This window comes from Nycticebus coucang, chromosome 10 (genome assembly GCF_027406575.1).
Source record: "Nycticebus coucang isolate mNycCou1 chromosome 10, mNycCou1.pri, whole genome shotgun sequence".
Classification (NCBI taxonomy): Eukaryota; Metazoa; Chordata; class Mammalia; order Primates; family Lorisidae; genus Nycticebus; species Nycticebus coucang.
In genome coordinates this window covers 128,854,633-128,875,380 of record NC_069789.1, presented here as the reverse complement: position 1 = coordinate 128,875,380, position 20,748 = coordinate 128,854,633, and the positions used below count along the sequence as shown (strand labels likewise).

General features: G+C 54.6%; 1 protein-coding gene across 1 annotated transcript in view; it reads right to left on the bottom strand.

The window, feature by feature from the left end:
• Positions 1 to 20,489, bottom strand: part of PEPD (peptidase D) — a 123,766-nt gene extending 103,277 nt beyond the window's left edge. The window contains exons 1-4 of the mRNA XM_053608297.1: positions 20,387 to 20,489; positions 9,891 to 10,074; positions 8,223 to 8,350; positions 926 to 989 (exon numbers count right to left, since the gene is read on the bottom strand). Coding sequence (XP_053464272.1) covers positions 926 to 989; positions 8,223 to 8,350; positions 9,891 to 10,074; positions 20,387 to 20,403 — 393 coding nt within the window. The 5' untranslated portion in view covers positions 20,404 to 20,489. The remainder of the gene's footprint in view (positions 1 to 925; positions 990 to 8,222; positions 8,351 to 9,890; positions 10,075 to 20,386) is intronic.
• Between the last annotated feature and the right edge of the window lie 259 nt (positions 20,490 to 20,748).

Sequence of the window (20,748 nt, the reverse complement as noted above, 5' to 3'; positions counted from 1 at the left end):
CCCCAGAAACCTGCCTCTTGTCCAATATTGCCACCTCCCAACCAGGCTATGTGCTGCCAGGGAAAATGGGGAGCTGCCTGGCCTCCAGCTGGCCCCCTCTGCCCCACCACCCCTACACTGCAGCCCCACCTCTTAGTATGTGTCCATGTGTGCCCTCTGTCTGGGGAAATGTGGCCACCAGGCTGGACCCCTGCTGGCAGGTACTAACTGCTGGGAGTGTCACCTTCTACTCCACACCGACTTGCACAGACTATGGGACCATGACGGCATCCAGGGGCGGAGCAGAGAGGCCTCCAGTGCACCAAGCAGTGGTTGCAGTGTCATGGCCCTTGGTCACTCGATCACTTACACCTGACATGGGGGCTCCTAGCCGTGCTCTCACCTCTGCCTCAGCCTGGCGCTATTGGGAACTAGGGACAGATTCAAAGAGACCCAAGACAGCCACAGACTTAACAGAAGCCACCTGTAAAACCATGCTGGGAAGTAGATTAAAGCTGAGGGTCCTCCAACTCCACCCACAAACCTTTCACAGCCTTGGGCTTTTGTGACAGCAGCATCTACAGAGAGTCAGGGCCCCTGGGAAGGGCCTCCCAACACAGGAAAACCCAGGTCTTACTCAGACTGGACGGAGTGCCCAGGGCAGGCAGGCCTGCCCCGCACAGACACCCTCTCCTGCGCATCTCAGTGGCCACAGCCCAGGTCACCAGATATTTCCGCTCCCAGAGTTGGGGGCATCACCCAGCCCAAGAAATGGCTTCTTCAGAGACGTGTGATGTGCTGCTCTTTCCTGAATGGGAATACCCTGGAGGGGGCTGGTGGCCAAGTGGGGGTGTCTCCCAACTTCCAGCCAGGCCATGGCAGTGAGGGGAGAGAGGATGCAAAAAACAGAAGCCCCAACCCGTGAAGACAGGACGGGGTCACTCACCTCGTCTGTGTACTCCACAACGTCCACGGCATACTTCTCCCGGAAGTGCTCCTTGGAATGGATCCTTGAACGGAAGCACAGAGTACCAAGGTCAGGTGCAGCAGCAGCTCAGCATGGCCACCCGGCTGCCTGCCAAGCCCAGCCTATGAAGCCCCAGGGCCCATCCCCATCACGGCCAGCACCTGGCGCAACACAGACATGGAAGGCAAAGGTCACAAAGTGACCACAGAGCCACCCCTGCCCTGAGCTGGCCCCTGTTCCTCCATGACCCCAGGATCTCCAGCTCCTCCAAGCAGCTGCAGACAAAACTCTGGTCATTCTCCTTCACCATCAGAGACAGCCGCCCACAGGGTGGCCAACCAGCGCACCTCACCCTTTGGGGCAGGGGAAGAAAGCTGCCTCCAAGGCTATCCAGACCCTGCTGGAACCTCTTAAATTAACATTTTAAAGAAGTCAATATCAGCATCACTGCATGTAAAGAGATAAATTCAACCTTCCTCATCACTCTTAAAAAATCTGTCAGTGAAAAGACAAGGCTGGACAGCCCTCGCCTGCCTCATGGTGTCCCTTGGGTCACAGCCCTGCCAGGCAGACTTGTAGCCTGCAGGTTGCCATCCCTGGGCTCTTCTTGGTTGGCGATGAGTCAGCGGCCTTGCTAGTGACAGAGCACATGTGAGGAGAGACACACCCTGCACAAGGAGACAGGAGAGCCACATCCCAGGACACACGAGCACGCTGTCCACACCTGAGCACCGCATGATCACAGGGACCTACCCCATCCTGACCCCACCCCATAGTGCCTCACAGCACCACAGCTCCAGGTGCTGGATCCCAAACTGGGCCAGACAAGAAATAGCAGATGGCTTCAGACTGTGCTTCCTAGGACTTCCAGGGGTAAGCGGATGGGAAGAGGGTGTGGGCTGGGCGCAGGGGCTCACGCCTATAATCTTGGCACTCTGAGAGGCAGAGGCAGGTAGATTCCATGAGATCAGGAGTTTGAGACCAGTCTGATCAAGAGCAAGACTGTCTCTAAAACTAGCCAGGCATTGTGGTGGGTGCCTTAGTCCCAGTTACTTGGGAGGCTGAGGCAAGAAGATAGTGCATGTTCAGGAGTTTGAGGTTGCTGTGAGCTGTGGCACCACCTACTCTACCCAGAGTGAGACTCTGTCTCAAAAAAATTTTAAAAAGAAAAGAGAGAGAGAAAGGTGAGTGTGGAGGGTGCAGGGGACAACGTGCCCAGGGACCCCCACAGGAAACAGGGGAGGGAGAGAACTTAGCGAGGCAGTGATGAGGACCTTGAAGCGTGCTCACCAGGTGCCCTGTGCCCCACTCCTGGCCTCTGAGACACCAACAACCAACATCGCTGCCTAGGAAGCAGAATCCCATTCCACTCCCCGAGCCCTCCACCCACACCAGGAGGCACAGACCCTGGCACCCGGGGCACAGGCACAAGGGCCACAGGGATAAGCAGCAGCAGGGAACTCGCAGCCACATACAGTGAGCAGGGCTCAGATAGGAAACCCACCTCGGGCCAGCGGAGGAGACACTGATCTCACCATGATCGCTGGTCAATGCAACCCAGAATGCCCTTTGTTTCTGTTTCCCCTTTGACGTCTCTGAAATGATCACTGAGTATCAAGCTCCTGCTGTTAATTAAATTTGCACTATTCAGTCACATTAGCTTCCAGGTTTGAGACATGACTCAAAAGTTAATGGCCAAGGTCTGACGCTTCCATTAGCACAGCCTGGAGCAGCCAGGAGGCAGGAATTGATGACAAGTGCCTCCACTGGACTGTGGAGCCCCCAGATGCAGGGCTGGCCTGCTTACTGACCGTGCAGCCAGCTCAAGGGGTGCTTGCAAGCCCTTTGCTACTGAGTGGTAACACTCTCGGCATCAAACTGACCCTGCAACTGGGCACAAAGGCACGTACGGGAAAAGCAAGAGGCAGGCTGTCAGCAAAGTAAGTTATCCGCATCATCATATCCACTCTGACTGCCCCCGCAGCATAGCAAGGCCCCAACCCTGCCACTGGCCCAAGTCACTTCATCACCTCCAGCTGTGACAGTGTGAAAAGCAAAGTCCCAGCAGCCTGGCGAAGCACAAAAGACCTGCTTCTGAGGCCAGCATCCAGGCAGGCATCTCTGCCGCTGGTGTGGCCACCTGACCTTCTCACTGCCTCTCCCACAGGGGACCCAAAACCTTCCAGATCACCCCAATTGTGTTGCTAAGGGAAGCCACCAGGAAATGTGCGTCTGCCCTCCTTGCCAAAAAGTGCCTGGTTCACCATGGGCCTGGTTCCCAACAGGAAGAACTGTTTGACAGATCAAAGCTGAAAAGCTGTGAGCGTCTTTTCTGGCACAGCGCAACTCATTCTTTTTTTAAAGGGCAGAGATAATTAAGTTCGGTAGTACTTATTTTTCGGGTTTTGGAGCTAATTATGGTAAAAATCATTTAAATGTCACCTTAAGGGATATGCAAGGCCAGACAGCCACATCGAACCAGACACAATTCAGCAGAGTTGACAGGAAAAGAGGTGGCATCTCTACATGGTCCCTGCAAAGCTGGCTGGGGAGGTCCCCTGGCAGCTGAGCCTGCTGAGGACCAGGACTGGTGGGGGGGTGGGGGGAAGCAGGTGTTGGCAGGGAAGCTGATGCCACCCCCAGACACTCTCCCTTCAAGCACTTTGGCAGAAGAGGGAAGTCTTCCCACTAGAAGGGGCTCTTTTCCTCCAGAGGGGTCACTTTCCAGGAACTCTGGCCTGAACAGGCCTGCTCTGCCAACGGTGGGAGCTCAGTATAAGGCCCTTTCCAAAAGCACAGGGTCTGCGCGGATGCCCGCTCACTCTGCAGCCACCACCAACACCCCATTCAGGGCCTCGGGTGGGAAGAATACGTTAAATTAATGCCTCATGGTGCAGACACAAGGAGTCTACTAGAAAATGAAATTTCAAAGAGCAGGTCTTGCCGGCTGGCTGACCACCTGCATGTGGTTAATAAATAAGTAATAGGGCCAAATTACAGCAGTCACCATCAATTTCCAGCAGCCAGGGGCTGCCTTTGGCTGCAAACAATGCCACCGCCACCGCTGCCTTCCACTCTGCAGAGTGCAGCGACGACACTTGCTCCACGGTGGAAGGTGGCAACCATTTTCAACACTAGGCTGTCAGAGAGAGAGGCAGACCTCTCTAAAGCAACGTGGGCATCTGATCCCAGACACCAATCCTGTAAGACAGCGGCACCCACAGTGGCACCTCCTTGCAGAGGCCTGATGGGGTGGGGGGCACCGCCCAGGACAGGTGGCAGAGACAGGCCACTGTGGACACTGGCAAATGCCAGCCAGGTCTGGGACTGCCTGGCATCGGACGCCCCTAAACTGCATGGGATAGGGGCCAGAAGAACCCCTCAGCCCCTTCGAGGAAGCCTTTGCCCCTCAAAAAGGGTCCATCACATACCCTGTAGCCACAGTGGGGCTGAAAGAGGCCGAGGAAGCCACGGTCCTTGGGACACAGGTGTGTGCATGGGGTGGAGGGCAGGGCCATGAAAAACTAACACACACACACACACCCCTGCCCCCCACGAGCATCATCGCATGCACCCCAAATGAGCCTCACTGCACACGGCCCATATGCATCTCACATACACACCACACCTGCCACACGTTAACTCTGATAACAAAAGGAGCAGCATGCAGAGCCTTGGGACCCGGCCCTGGAGAAACTCCCTCTCGAGGCTCACGCAGGCCCTCAGCAAGATGAGCACTGCTGGGCCAAGCTCACTGTCCCACGTTCCCATCACACATTTCACCCCAGGGCTCTCTGCCAGGGATGGGAACAGAACGCCTCCAAGCTGCAAATATTCTGAGAGGATCCCCCACTTGGCCCAAAGTGGTTCACCCTCTACGGGCACTGAGGCTGCCCGAGGTGTTGACACACAGAGGCAAATTCCTCGGAGGACTCCCAGATATACCACCACTGGCACCGTCAGCTACACAGGAGCAAGACAGGGTATGATGGCAAACAGTCTCACATCACAAAGGCTCCAAGTAAAAATGAATCAGAAACTTCCTCCTGTCCTAAAAAGGAGGCCTGGAGTGAGGAACAGGCCACCCTGGGTGTCTGCAGCCCTGACAACAAGACAGACTGCAGACGGGGGTGGCATTTCCCTGGGCGACTTTGGATTGCAGTTATCTGCCAGATGGATTTTCAAAAGCCATCAGATAGAGACTCAAAAGGAAGCTGAGGAGTTGAAGGTCAAACGTTCAGTCTGGAGGGTTTTGATTGCAAAGGCCAGGTAATCCCATCACAGCCTCGCTCCTGGTGCCCTATTGATCCAGGAGTGTCTGGAAGCCACCACACACAATCAGATCTGGCCACTCCTCAAACTCCAGCCCCAAACAACCAGCACCTCACCATCGCCCCATTCCAACTATGCCTTTTCTCCCAAAGGCCCGGAGACACGGTGACTCACCCCAGGATGGAGGAAGGGAGCGGCCTGCTGCTGCGGTCGTCTGCAGGAGACAGACATGCGACTATCGGCTGTGGGGCCTGAATCCCCCTCGGGACCAACGCTGCTTGATCTGACCTGCACAGCGTGCCCGGCATGCCTTCAACAGGGAAGGCCAAACCCTGCAGACCCATTTGCACCCTCAAGGTCACCCAATCCTGCATGTCTGCAATGAGACAACCAGCTGGCTCAGCAAAGCAGGGAGAGGCCAGAGAACTTCTAACAGCCACTATGAAACCCAGCTGTGACCAAGGTGCAGTGCATTATTCCTGGATTAGTGAAGATCAAGCTCCAGAAAAGCCAACTGCGAACAGCTGTTCTCTACCCAATCAGGTCCTGGATTTTAAACCATCAAGTCAAGTGCCATTTGTCTCCCCAGACAGCAGGTGGGAGGAGACATGGTGAGATTTGCTCAGGTTTTTCCACTAGACAGAGGGAGGCCCAAGGCAGGACTGGGGCCTCTCTTCCCAGCTCCAGAGGGTGTTCACCTTCAACCCACGGATGGGCACTGCCAGACGTCTTGAGAGAATTAGCTCTTCATAAAAAGACGAAAGAGATGCACTCAGAGCCCCTCCACCTCTCGACAAGGAAACTCCAGGTGAGGTCCTCCTGAGGCCTTGATCAGACCCTCCCTGAAGCTGTCGCCTCCATCACTGTCCATCCACACATCTCACAGATGGAAGCCTCTTCCCTGACTGCTGAGCTGGCTCTGGGAGCAGCAGGACATGCCAGTGGGCTCTGAGACATGGGCAGAGCCCCAGGGAGGCTGTGAGGGCAGCCCAGGTGACACTCAGAGCCAAGGGGCACTTGGTACAGGGGCCCCGGCTACTCCGGAGATCTGCCATTTGCAAGAAGAGCTAAGGCCACAACGTCACTCCCATAATCACCTCAGGGTGGAGAAAGGATGCTGGGAGAATCCCCTTATGGAGGCCAGATCTAAACTCTTCCTCACAGCGGTTCCAGTTACTAGAGCCAGGAACAAACTACTCTGACACTTAATGGCGTGAAAACCCATTCACTGTGGTTCATGGACTGTGAAGGGTGGGAATCAGGACAGAGCCCGGAGAGGAGGGCTGATCCCTGCTCTGTGATGTCTAGGACCTCACCGTTGCTCCACATGGGTGAGTCTGGGCTTCCTCGTGAAACGGGGGCTGGGTTTCGGGGGTTGGGGGGGCATCCCAGGAGCGAGAATAGGTGGAAGCCTCAGAAGTCACACAGCCACACTGCTGCCTCTGTGCAGGTGGTCACGAGGTCCTTCCAGGGTCAAGCAGGAGGGAAAACAGATTCCACCTGCTGCCAGTGAATGGCCAGAAACATTTCTGCAGCCACTCTGGGGCATTATAATCTGCCTCCTGGCATCATCACCACCTCATGTCAGTGTCACAGGTGTAACTGTCCCCGGTGAGCACCACAGCCCTGGCATGGCCACTTCTCCAGAGGTAGGGAATCAGAGCCCCCAACAGTGACAGATCTACCCACAAGCCCCCCTGACCTCTGCGGAGGGGCTGGGCTGAGCCGGCAGGCAAGCTCAGCTTCTGATCACAGCTCAGACAAGCGGGGCCACCAGGTCTGCCCAGGGCACACCATCACACTGAGCTGTTTCCTTTTCCCTAACAGGGCAGCTGTTAATTAAGGATTCAGATCATGACGGGATGGGGAGACGCTACCAGGAGAGGGCCTCCCAGTGGCAGCCCAGCCATGCACCCCAAAGGCCAGCTGGATCGGGCATATCCACTCCCCATCCTTCTTCCTAAGAGCCACGCTAGGAAAACATCCCATAAGAGAAAGATCCCTCCTCTCTCAGGCTGCCAATTCTGCTCAAAGCCAAGTCTTCACAGCAAAGCTGAGGGCCCAGGGCCAAGCTGGGATCCTGCCAAGCGGCCTTGGAACAGAACGGTCAGCAATTTGTGAACCTGAACCCCTGACCGCAAGGCAGCAGAAGTGGCATATGTCAGGACCAGCAGAGGAGGCTGTGGAGTTTGCACTGAATGGCTGGGGAGGGGGAGGAGTGGCGCATGAAGCAGAGCAAGTCTGGGGAGGCCCTGCTACTGTCTTGTCATGCAAACCAGCCACAGACCCGCCAATCCACCTGGTAATAATGAGCAAGGTGGTAATAAGAAGTATGCTGGGGCAGGAGGCCGGGAAGGCTGTAATTTATACATTAGCCCAGAATGATCACTCTCCAGGCAGAAATGACAGGGTAGGACACAACGAGCATTAGCGGGATACCCTGATCACTGCAAAACTTCCTGGTTAAGTATAGCTCCTGCCTCGGTGCCTCTGAGCAGGAAGGCATGGCTCCCCGGGGAGGGGGCCTGGGGCAGTAGGTGCCACAGAGGGAGGGAGGAGAGGGCACACAGAAGCCTGAGGTCCCCACCCTGAGTCACAGAGGAGCCTGCAGAGAGCCGCACGTGGGCCCAGAGGCAAGCATCATATAACATCCCTGCACATCTGTGAGGGGCCTTCCTGTCCCACACCAAAACCACCACATACCAGCAGCTGCCCACCATGCCACCCCTGTTGATGTCACAGGAGTAACAGTCCACTGGGGCCAAAGCCACAGGCATTTTAACAAAGCCTGGAATCCAGAATTTCCAGATACCAAACTCAAACCTTAACTCTGAACAAACAAAGCCACCAATCTGTAGCGCCAGCTCTGACGCCCCTCCCTGACCAAGGGTGCAAGGCACTGACCCAGAGCCAGCTGTCAAAGGGGATGACCCACTGTCCCCCCAGGGGCCTGCCCCAAGTGGCCCCAAGTCAGCACAGAGACTCAGCCCTGACTGCTCCTTACTTTCCCATCCAGGTGGCATGGCTGGCGGGAAGTCTGGGCACAAACAGGGTTGACCTCCCGGTATCGACGTCGATGGTGCCGTAGCAGTCTGGCTCGGTGACGCCAAATGCCCAGTGAAAGAAGGACTCCTACAGTGGGAACAAGGGCCCTCGTCACCCAGTGGAACGCGAGGCACAATGAGAGAGGTAGGTGGTAGACTGTGCGCCTGCTTCCCAGCACCCCGGAGAGCTTGGAAACTGACCCCAGCCCCACATAGCCCTGTTCCCTCCACACCCACCTCTCCACTCTGGCTGTGGGCCCCCTGTCTCATCCTGCCGTGGTCTGGCAGGGGGCAGCCTGGCAGTTCCTCTGACCCTGAATTAAGTCCTCTCTGACGATGTAGGTTTCATGTAAGTGCCCTCCTTTCTCCACCCGCCCGGGCCAGATATTGGCACTGAAAGGGATCCCTTCATTTGGGACTTCTTTCTTTTTCTTTTTTCTTTTTTTAGAGACAGAGTCTCACTTTATCCCCCTCAATAGAGTGCTGTGGCATCACAGCTCACAGCAACCTCCAACTCCTGTGCTTACGTGATTCTCCTGCCTCAGCCTCCCAAGTACCTGGGACTACAGGCACCTGCCAGAACTCCAGCTACTTTTTTGTTGCAGTTTGGCCGGGGCCGGGTTTGAACCGCCACCCTTGGTATATGGGGCCAGCATCCTACCCACTGAGCCACAGGCGCCGCCCTTGGGACTTCTTTCTTCCCTTTCCCGCCCCCGGCGCAGCTGACGACTCCAGTGTTTAGCAATAAACACTGAGTTAAAATAACATCATGAAGGTATGAAGTGGAAGAGAAGCTCTTCTAAAATTAGCCTCACGTAACATCAGTAAGAGAGCCAACAGCTGAATTTAGGAAATCGGTTTTTAAACCACAGAATATTTAAACCTCAAGAAGCATCAAGAGGAGTCACAGAAAACTTATTTAGACCCTCCCCGTCTCTAGCAGCCAGGGGACTGCAGAACTACGGCTGTGGGAACAATGGGCCAGAGGGACGGGACCCTGCAGGCCAGATGTGGTTTCAGTAGAAAACACTCTACCATTGTACTTGGCAACAGGTTTCAGCCCATCTGGGCCCTGCCAGGGAGGCCAGTCCAGCTGGAGAGGCCACACCAGCACTTCCCCTCCACACTCAGCTCCCCAATGCACCCCTGTGTCTCTGCTGTCCTGGACACTGCATGGCCATGCCCCCAGGCTCTGCCTGCCTGTAGCAGAGTTCTGGAGTTCCCACTATGGTCTGACCCCAGCTCTGGGCATGGCAGTGCACAGAATGCTAGACTCAAAGAAGATGGGTTCCTAGGCTGGGCGCAGTGGCTCACCCTTGTAATCCTAGCACTCTGGGAGGCTGAGGTGGGTAGATCACTTGAGCTCAGGAGCGAGACCCCATTTCTCCTAAAGAAAACTAGCTAGGCATTGTGGTGGGCACCTGAAGTCCCAGCTACTCAGGAGGCTGAGGCAAGAGGATTGCTCAAGCCCAAGAGTTTGAGGTTGCTGTGAGCTGTGATGATGCCATGGCACTCTACCTGGGACAGCATTGAGACTGTCTCAAAAAAAAAAAAAAAAAAAAAAAAAAACCCAAAGACAGGTTTCTAATCCCAACCCTGGAGAGGCCCGTGCACACTCCCCGGCTCACCTGGCGGAAGAGGATCCCGGTGTCCGTGCAGTAGCGCTGGGCATCCTCACCGCCCTGCAGGACCACAATAGAGCCAGACTGCACAGCGGGATTCTTCTTTAGCCGGGCACACAGACGCTGCCTGTTCAGGGCAAACAGTGCCAGCGGCACCTTCAGGGTCTCGTTCCCCAGCCAGAAGGAGGGTCTGCGGAGACAGGAGCACAGGCCTCTGTTAGGGCCTCCAAGCACATGCACCGCCCACTGTTTGAGCATCCCATGTGGCAAGCCGGAGCTCAACCTATTCAACGTGACCCAGAAACAGCTCCTCCCTGGCGCTCCTAAGGCCCACAGGGTCTTGTCAGACACACACACATGCTGCTGTCCCTGAGCACCTGGCCCACATGTGGGGAGGAGGGACAGCTGGGTCTGGGTGGCAGCTAAGGCCCGTGAGGGAACTCCTGACCTCCAGGAGCTTACCACAGGCAGGGCCAGTGCCGAAGAATCTGACCCCAGTCACGCAGCTCCCCGCCCACGTACCCTGTACCTTCTCTACAAGCCACCGACCCCACAGCCCAACTCAGGAGTTCCCACATCCACACAGGGCATCCTGAGAGAGCCCTGTGCAGAGGCACCTGCCAGCAGCAGACTGCAACTGAGACGGCAGAAGGGCCATCAAAGGACGGAGCTGCTGCCTGCTCCCAGCGAGGCAGGGGGCTCACTCCCCACGCCGACCCCATGCAGGCGTCCCTGCTCACTGAGCACAGCTCACCGCCCAGCAGCCACTCCCCAGCCTCACAGGCTGCTGGGCCCTTCCCACAGCAGCTCCCACCCGAGGCCTCTCCTCCCCTGTGTGTGTGTGGGAGGGGGCGGGGGCTGCCTGCCGGTCACATCTGCTCAACATCAGTTTTTTCTACAGGGTCATTCGCAGCATCTAGAGCAGTGATTTTCAACTTAGTGTGCCGTAAGAAAATCTTAAATGTGTTGTCAAAAATTTTAAAGATCATTAAATTATTTTTGAAAGAAGTTCAAAACACAGTATTTTTTTTTACTCTTCTTGGATCAACGTAATTTATGACGCAGAAGTTTAATTATAGGTTTAAGTGTGCTGTGAGATTAAAAAAAAAGGCTGAAAAACACTGATTTACAAACACAGTAACCTCATCCATCTTTAAAAGAAAAAAGATCTGGGATGGCTAGGCAGGAGGATTGCCTAAGCTCGGGAGTTCAAGACCAGCCTAAGCAAGAGCAAGAACCCATCTCTACTAAAATATACAAAAAAACCCAGCCAGACGTAGTGGTGGGTACCTGTAGTCCCGGCTACTTGGGAGACGGAGGCAGGAGGATCACCTGAGCCCAAGAGTTTAAGGTTGCTGTGAGTTATGATGATGCCATGTCACTCTACCCAGGGAGACTGAGACTTTGTCTCCAAAAAAATAAAAGATAAAACAGAGATAGACTTCCCCAACCACCATCCCCACCATGGTCTATTTCTGTCCTTTTTACTTTTTTTTGTAGAGAGAGTCTCACTTTACCACCCTTGGTAGAGTGCCATGACGTCACAGGACTCACAGCAACCTCCAGCTCCTGGGCTTAGGCGATTCTCTTGCCTCAGCCTCCCCAGCAGCTGGGACTACAGGCACCCGCCACAACGCCCGACTATTTTTTTGTTGCAGTTTGGCCGAGGCTGGGTTTGAATCCACCACCCTTGGTACATGGGGCTGGCGCCCTACTCACTGAGCCACAGGCGCCGCCCTATTTCTGTCCTTTTTGTAGTTAGTGTCCACACTCTACACCCTCCACAACCAGCCCGTCAGGCCCCAGCGGCCCCAGGCCCTGGATCTGCAGCACATTCCCCGTCCTCACTGGGGCGCTCAGCGCCCATGACTCTGAGGGCTACTGTCTCTGCCGACGCCTCCCCTCCCCTCTGCACTCAGCTCCCCTGGCTTCCCCTTCTCAATGTTCAGCAATAAATACTGAAGTACAGCCCAGGCTCCCCTGCAGCCAGCCGCCCCGCCTCCTGGCTCATCCTCCTTGCTAGAGACCCAGCTCAGTAGGGGCCTGGAATCTCTCCCCCAGCTGGGCCCACCTTGCCCCTTAGCTTTCAGTACCACCTGTACCCACAGGCCTCCGATGTCCCCCTCCTGGTCCGCTGGTCCCACCGGCCAACTCAAACTCAGGACACAGCACAGACCTCAAGCCTGCTCCTGCCCAGTCTCCCCGTAGGGCCAGTGGCGGAGACTGAAAAGGTTTGCACTGGATTTAGACAAACCGGAAAAGCCAGGGACCTGAAGGAGGCTGTAACCTGCCCTTTATTCAACTCATGGCAGCCAGGGAACAGGCATGGGGACACCCGCCTTCATCCAGCTCATGGGGGCAGGCAAGCTAGCACAGGAAGCTTCTTTCCATCCCCCAAGTGGAAAGCCTTGGGGCCTTATACAGTAGCCAGAACAACAGTGGCTCCAAATGAAACACTAGTGACAATTACTTAGGAACACAGGGCACCTGCTGCTTAATCATAGTTATTCAAAACAATGGGGCACCTTGTAGCCTTCAGGTGAGAAAGCCTAATTTAAGTTGTGTTCCCCACACTCTTCTGCCCAGAAAGCCTCCCTGCGGCCCTGAAGCTGCCTACTCTCATTCCACTTCCACCACGTGTCCCCACCCCCAGGGCCACTCCCTGCACCAGCATCCCCCTCCTGGACATGACAGGCAACTGTCAGCAGCTCCCTTTGAGCCAGCTTCCCTGCAGCCCAGCCTGATGTTCACTCACCACCAGAAGGGCCCTTTAGAAATGCCAACCCCAGTAGGTGCCTGCTCGACCCCTCCCGCTGGCATCCAGGCCCCACTTCACCTGTGGCTCCCTCCACTACAGGACAGGCTTCCTCACTGTCCACAAAGCACCCCAACCTTTGCCACTGCTGTGCGCTACGGGGACTGCACCTCTGGCAGGTGCCCAGCACGTGGCCAGTTCTCACTTTGTCCAGCCTCTGCAGAAAGGCGCTTTTCCTGATCACCCCATCCAAACCTCACCCCCCAGCTCTTTTCTCTCCAAAGCACTGGGAACTCTTTAACTTACTTGCTTGCTGTCCCCTCCAGGTAAAAGGTAGGCTCCATGGAGGCAGGGACAAAGCAGATGCCTGTATCTGCTGAATGAATAATTGAATCAACAGAGAAAGGAAGCACAGTCCCAGCAAGAGGCTGGAAGCCAAGTGTGGAGGGAGGATGGAGTTGGGGTGTGCAGGAGGGGCAGGTGACAGGTGGGCTTGGAGGTCGAGGAGGGCAGGGACAGCCCAGAGCTGGAGTTCTGCCTGGTGGGGTAAAGAGGCCTGGGGCACCTCCCACTCACCTCTCATGGGACCCTCACACCAGGGACACATGAGCAGTGACACCTTCAGACAAGTCCTGGCCCACTGCCCCCCACTCAGGATGGTCTTTGCCTGCTTCCTTCTTTGAACCTGAGACTCCCCCACTGACCCACCCCTCACTTTGCACTGGCCTTGGGTTTCTCTGCTTGCTCTCCAGAGGCTGGCCTACCCAACCTCCAGCCTCCAGTGTGAACCCTGCCTCCAGGAGGCTTTAAGCCAATGGGAGGCAGAGAGAAGGCGGCACAGCTCCAGCCAGGATACCCCGACCCAAAGCACAGCTTCCGATGGGTTTCTGACGAGCTTCCCTCCTCTTCCTCCCCAGGTCCCCTTCACCTGTGCACAGGTCATACACCATCCCATGTTAAACTCTCTTCAATGGGCCCTTGAGTGAACTCCTGGCTTGGGGTCAGGTCCCTGAGTGCAACAGTGCTTGGCCCTTCTAATCTAACCAGGCAAGTGACTATTAATGTTGGCTGGTGCCTGCCCTCCAGGGTAGCTTGTGAGACAGAGCTCCAGGTCCAATGCCAGTCACTGCTGGCCCCCTGTGCCTTGCACCCTGCTTGGGACAAAGGAAGTGCCCAGTATTTGCTGGGTGAACGCCTGCCGCAGCTGACAGGCAGCCACGTACACAGCTGTATAGATCACATCAGCCCCCGCAGGGCAGGAAACAGACCCAGGGCTTCAGCCTGGCCAGGAAGGGTGGAGGGGCCGGAAACACCCCCTTACTTGCTGACCAGACTAGAGTGGCCCTTCCCTCCCTGCACGTGCCGGGCCTCCCCTGCCAGAAGGGTTAATGGCAGGCTGGGTGGACCCCTGCAGCTAGGGCTTCCTCTAAGTCAGGGCTGCTCTTCTGTCTTACTCAGCCACAAGGATAAAAGTGCAGCTTGTAAACACAACAGCCTCGCAGCTGGCCACACTGTCAGGAACTGAAAGTGCAGCACCAGCACGGGGTCCCCCACAGCCTCCCACACCCTTTCCCTGCACTCCATAAAGCCCATGGGGGAAGTGTGGGGTGAAACTCACCTCTACAGACACACCGACCGCACAGTGGCAATGATCCCAAAGCACTGCTACAGAAGACCTCAGCCAGTCACCCAACAGCATAACTGGCTGAAAATGCCCATCCTGAGCCACAGGCCTGCACAGCCCAGCCCTGCCCACTCCCGTCTCTCTGCCCGGCACGCCCTCTGCGCTTCTTCCCCCTGGCCTGATGCTACCCCTACCTGTAAGGCTCTCAGAAGGGCTGGCTCTCTTCTTGTCAAGAACCTCCTAGGAAGCCTCTCTCTCTTGGGCCACTTGGGCCACCCAGATTGGAATCTACCTGCTCAATGGCCAGGCTGCTCAGATCAAGACAGAAAACTTGATAAGCCACCCTTTCCTCAGAGTGATCAGCTGTAACAGTGAAGAAAATCTACCACAATTTTTACTCTTCCACCCAGTCCTGGGAAAGGCCACTTAGCCTGAGCCACCAGGCAGGGCTCCCCAGAATCAAGGTTTACAGAGACATGCCCTTTGATTTCTAATGGCATAAACCAAACCCCAAGAGACCATCAGGCCCAGAGCCAACTTGGATCACTTCTTCCTGCAAATTCAGCAAAAGCAGCACCAATAAAACATCTCTCACTGATTTCTGCTGGAGCTTTTGTTAACTGGCACCCAGAATTTAAAAGGCAAAAGCCATGTCATCCTTAAGTCCCAGGCAAATAAGCCTTTACTGCAGGCAGTCAAGGGGGAGGCAACGCCTGGGTGGACCAACAGCTCCAGGGCCTGGAGGAGACCCACAGAACAAGCCTCTGGCCCCCAGCACGAGCCCTCCCTCAAGCAACCACCAACACCCATCAGCAGCCCAGGGCCAAGAACAAAGGACCGAGAAGGGGACTAGCCCCAGGAGGGCATAATGTCACTACCCCTACAACATGTCCCTGTACACAGAACCTTTACCCCCACATCTGAACTGAGCCGACCTCTCCTTTCTCCTCAATGGCCACCTGCCAGGTCCTCTCCTAGGTCCCAGACCCCTGAGAATTCACGCATGGAATTCAGGGGCTTCATCTGCTTGGATGAGAAAAAGTTATATCTTTATTTTCTCTAACCTCATTCAAATCTACATTTTCTTCCATTTTTAACATAAGCAACTCACCACTCAGCATTAGCAGGGCCTGTGAATCTGTCACCAACAAAAATCAAAGGTAAAGGCTTGGCACCTATAGCTCAGCAGCTAGGGCACCAGCCACATACACTGGAGCTGGCAGGTTCAAATCCAGCCTGGGCCTGCCCAACAAAAACAACTACAACCAAAAAATTGCCAGCCTAGGGTACATCTTGGAAGGGTGCAGGTGAAGCTTACTCAGTGTAGAGTATAAGGGTTTGAACACAATAATTAAGAAAATACCATGAAGTCTATGTTAACCAGTTCGGTGAAAATATTTCAGACTGTATATGGAACCAGCACATTGTACCTCATGATTGCATTATTGTACACAACTATGATTTAATAAAAAAATTAAAAAAAAAATATTGCCGGGCATTGTAGCAGGCACCTGTAGTCTCAGCTACTTGGGAGGCTTAGGCAAGAAGATTGCTTGAACCCAAGAGTTTGAGGAGGCTGAGACACCACGGCACTCTACTGAGGGTGACATAGGAGACTCTATTTAAAAAAAAAAAAAAAAATCAAAGGTCTTTTCATATCATGTTATTGCTGTTGCAGCATCTCAAAATATCACTTTTGTTCATCACTACTTCAAAAATGAAAGTGCTGGCCAGGCGCAGTGGCTCATATTTGTAATCTTAGCACTCTGAGAGGCCAAGATGGGCTGAGATGGATTGCTTGAGCTCAGGAGTTCGAGACCAGCCTGAGCAAGAGCAAGGCCCCATCTGTACTAAAAAATTTAAAAACAAGCTGGGTGTTGTGGGTGGCACCTGTAGTCCCAGTTACTCAGGAGGCTGAGGCAAGAGGATTGCTTGAACCCAGGAATCTGAGGTTGCTGAGAGGTATGAAGCCACAGCACTCTACCCAGGGTGACGATTGAGACTTCTCAAAAAAAAAAATAAATAATAATAATAATAATGAAGGTAATTAATAGATCTGCTAGCTTTTATTACTTAATGATTCATAAAGACCCATGTGTGACTATATCACAAGTTTATTTAACATTCTGGTAACTGTATTTCCATAGAATTGGTTTTCTTTGTAATCTCCTACGTTTATTCTGTGGATGTGAACACATTACACTGAGAATGGTGCCTGCGTTTCACCGATGCCTGGGGGACCACAGCACGGACAAGGACAAGATCCCTGCTCCAGAACGCGGAGCCACTTCCAGATGGGACTGTGCAGCTAAGCACCCAGCAGCGAGGCCAGTTGAGGCCAGCCTGCCTCTTCACCTCAGCCTCCAGCTCGCGGCCAGGCACTGAGCAAGGCAAGCTGGGTCACCAGGGCTGGGGAGGGCCTCCAGGCAGCTGCTCAAGCTCCCTACCCTGCCTCTCTCACTCCTGAGGAGGGTCAGGAGGCCAAGCACACACAGAGACAAGAGAGGGCTGTGTGGGGTCAGGACTAGGACCAGGCCTAGGCAAGGGCCAGGGAGGTAAAAGGGCCCTCAGCAGCCCACCTCCCACAGACCCACCCTACGGGCAGCCTGAGGCTGCTATACCAGGAGTACAAGGTTCACATCAGGGTGGGGATGGGCTTGTGACTCCTCCAGACACTTTGCATCCAGAAGAATGCTGACTCTAGCATGACCTATGATCCCACAGGTACACACCTGGGACAGCTCACCTGCTGCTTCTTCCCAGCTCTTGGGAGTGCTCAGTTAAAGAATTAAAAAATTATTTCTTCATCCTCAGGATTCTGTCCCCCTACCCAACCACAATTCCTTTCCTCAGTCACTGAGTCTCCCAGGAAAGCAGGATGCAATGTTGGACTAATTTAGAATAACCCTCCCCCCTTTCATTCATTTTACCAAGCACCAATCACCAGGCAGCCGCAGACTGCTCTGGGGGTACAAAGCAAATTGGTCCCCAAGCTCCAGTCAAGGAGGAGAGGTATGAAGGGAAGCAACCCCTCACCCAACCACCAAGGGCAGATGTGGACAAGTGTCCCGCCAGGGAAGAAAACTGGGACTCTGTGTGTTCCGAGAAGGAAGGCTTTACTGGGGGATTGGGAAAGACATCTGGGAGAAGGAAACATCTTAGCTGGGCTGGCAAGTATGTGAACAATCACGTCAGAGGAGAAGGGCATTCGCGAGCCAGCAGGTAAGTCAGCCAGGGAAGAAGAGAAGAGAAAAAGCCACCCAGGGGAGCCCAAAGGTCTCAAAGCATGGCTCAAGGGGCACGCAGGCTACCTCCCGCCAAGTGCCATGGGATAAGGGGCCCTCTCCATGGGGTGATGTAAAGTGACTTCAGCCAGATACTGTGTCTCACCTGAAGCCCATGCGGGCTGGCAGAGCAAAGCAGGGTCAGCCCTGAAACACTCCTGAAAGAGGCATCTTCAGCTCCTGATAGAATCTGAGATGCTAGTTTAGGGCTTCCACTGCTGCCCAAACCATATAGGGCACACCCCAGTCACCTGGAACTTTCATGGGCTTCCCCTGTGTCAGACCCTTGCAGGACTCTACAGGAAACAAAATGTGACTTCCAAGGAGCCCATGGCCATGACTTGCTGTTGTGATGCCTCATTGTGCCTGACCTCCATTCTCTCCTGTGAGTAAAGCTGGGAGCTCTGCCTTGCTAGAAACATGCTCAACCCTCCTGCTCTTAAGGAAGCCACTGGGCTCAACTTCAGGCTCAAAGTATCTATAGAGCAGCCCCATACTAGGCCAGGATGGCTCTTCTCAAGGAAGCCTTGTCAAGCTTTGGAAGGTCCTTACACACTTCCAGCAGCACACCTCTCTAAAACCTGTTTTATCGCCCTCACCCACCCTGCCTACTGGCTCTGCTAAAAGAGCCCTCCTTCTAGGATCCAGCCAGTCACCAGCCAGGCTCCTCTGTGCCTTCAGAAGGAAAGGAGGCCTCAGGCCAGCATGGAGGCCCAAACTACAGTCCCTGAAACTCCCTGTGACCACTTGGGCCACCCAGAGATACAGCACACCCACAGCTGAGCACAGTCTGCTCTCTCTGATCCTTAAGAGGGTCACAGGGTGGGCTCAAGGCTCTGACCCAGAGTTTCTTCACACTTAATCATTTTTTTTTTTTTTTTGAGACAGAGTCTTACTTTGTTGCCCTCAGTAGAGTGCCATGGCATCATAGCTCACAACAACCTCAAACTCTCAAACTTCAGGGTTAAGTGATTCTTATGCCTCAGCCTCCCAAGTAGCTGGGACTATAGGAGCCCCCCACAACGCCTGGCTATTTTTAGAGATCAACAAGTACCAGGCAATCCACCCACCTTGGCCTCCTGCAGTGCTAGGATTACAGGCATGAGCTACTGTGCCTGGCCCACACTTAATCTTTTTCTTTCTTTCTTTCTTTTTTTTTTTTGAGAAGAAGGAAAAGGAAATTTATTACTTTGCTGGCAAAGGAGGAAAAAACGGCAGACTATTTATCTCAAAATACCAATTTTCACAAACATAAGCAGAAATACAGAGTTTTTAAGGAGAAAAGCCTATTGTCTTTCAACTATAGTTAATAATTCTAACAGTCTCTTCACTGCCAAAGACTAACCCATGACCTCCACCCACCTGAGAAATCTGCCCAAAACTCCTCCCCAAAACTCCCCCACCAGCCTGGCACCAGGTCCATCTCCTACCGTTCAAAGAACAAAAGATACTTCTTTCCTACCGCCCCAGCCCCTGGCAGGGATGCACATCTTTACACTAGCAATTCTCTACATGAAAGGCATCTCTTTGCTTAAGGACTAGCACAAAAGTGATCCAGAGAGTGAAGCCTTCCCAACTCTCCCCTGAGCTCAGAGCCACGTCCCTCCTTTGCACACACCAAGACCAGATACAGGCAGATGGATGACAAGAGTCTCCAAGTTCTGTCTGCCCCGTGGCCTATGAGCAGCTATGGGTAGGCCAAATGCTATTCCTGCATTCTAGGAATACAGCAGGTGCCCACTCTATCTTTGATCTGCATATTCTAAGCGTCCCCTAACCTTGGGGACCCAACTGAGAACCCACTTTCTTTGTCATTCTCCCCACCTCCCAAAAAGAGATGAATTTAGTCCCCATTCTGAATCTCAGTTACCCCATTCTGGTCTCAGTTCCCAAGCAGGCATTTGGAGCACTGCTCCCTCCAACCCCTGCTTCTCCTAGCCCCCTGTACCACCAGGCTTACACCCCCTCCCACGGAACTCATACACAGCTCAGGGGAGAAAGTTCTTGAAAAGGCACAAGAAAACCCTTTCCAGCACCTCAGGACAAAGTCTGGAGAGGCCACCACACCCTTCAGTCAAGGGCTGAGCCTCGCTCTTCTTTGACCCCCAAACACTCAGAACTCTCAACCTTTGTCTCTTAACCATTGCTCAGATGCTTCCTCCTCTGGGACATTCTCCCCAGCGCTTCAGTGAGCCAAATGTCCACACTTCCTCCCGCTAGGACCCTCACCCTTCTTTCGGCAGAATGATGAAGCACCGACTGTGTGCAAGGCACTGGGGTAGTAAAACCCAGTGCAGAGAAGGGCCTTGCCCTTTTGTTCTACACATGGAGAAGGCAATCAACAATACTACATAGAGTTTTTCAGGTAGGAATAAGGGCTGCAAAGAATCCCCTGAGTGGTCAGGGAAGGATTCTCCTAGGAGGTGACATGTGGGTCCCGAAAGACGTCGGGAAGTGCCCTGCCGGGGAAAGGGGATTCCAAGCTCTCCTCAAACACACCCTCGTGCCTGCTGCCCTTGCAATGCCACCTTCCAGTCTGAGGGTCGTGGCAATGAACACGCGTGTCGACCCGAACCCCCACATTGGCCTCATACAGCGGGGCCACCACACGCGCATGGGTGGAGCCTTTCAGCCAAGGCGGCCCTCAAAGGCCAGTGCACAGCCGGGAGGGTGGAGAGGAGCTGTCAGAACCAACTCAAGGCATGCAGCTCGCGGCCACATGGCTGCCCACGGCATTCAGCAAGTCTGGCCAGAGGCCCTCACCAACTGTCCAGCCAGGAACGCCCAGGGTCTCTTTCCGCGCTGGACGGAAAGAGGTGGGGAGAGGAGCAGCACTCACCCGGTGGCCGCCGCCATCTTCAGCCAGCAGGGGCGTCACGTGAAGTGCGGCGTCAGCTGAGCCAGTCACAGCCCCGCCGGGCTGCGTAGGGTCTTACTGCGGGGGCGGGGTCAGAGTCAGAGGCGGGGAGAGGGCGGGGCCTGGAGGTCCTGTCCCGCCCCCTCCAGCGCCCAGTCCATTAGGATCGGTGGGGCGGAGCCGTGAGAGGGGCGGGGCTCGGGCTGCAGCCAGGCGTGAGTGGGGCGGGGACAGCATTGGAGACCTTTCTGGGATGGGAGGGAGTGTCTACAGCAGTGGCCACTTACTGGTTTAGCCCGGGACCTGAGGAGCTCTCCTAGGAATAAAACTTTGGGAGAAGAAGG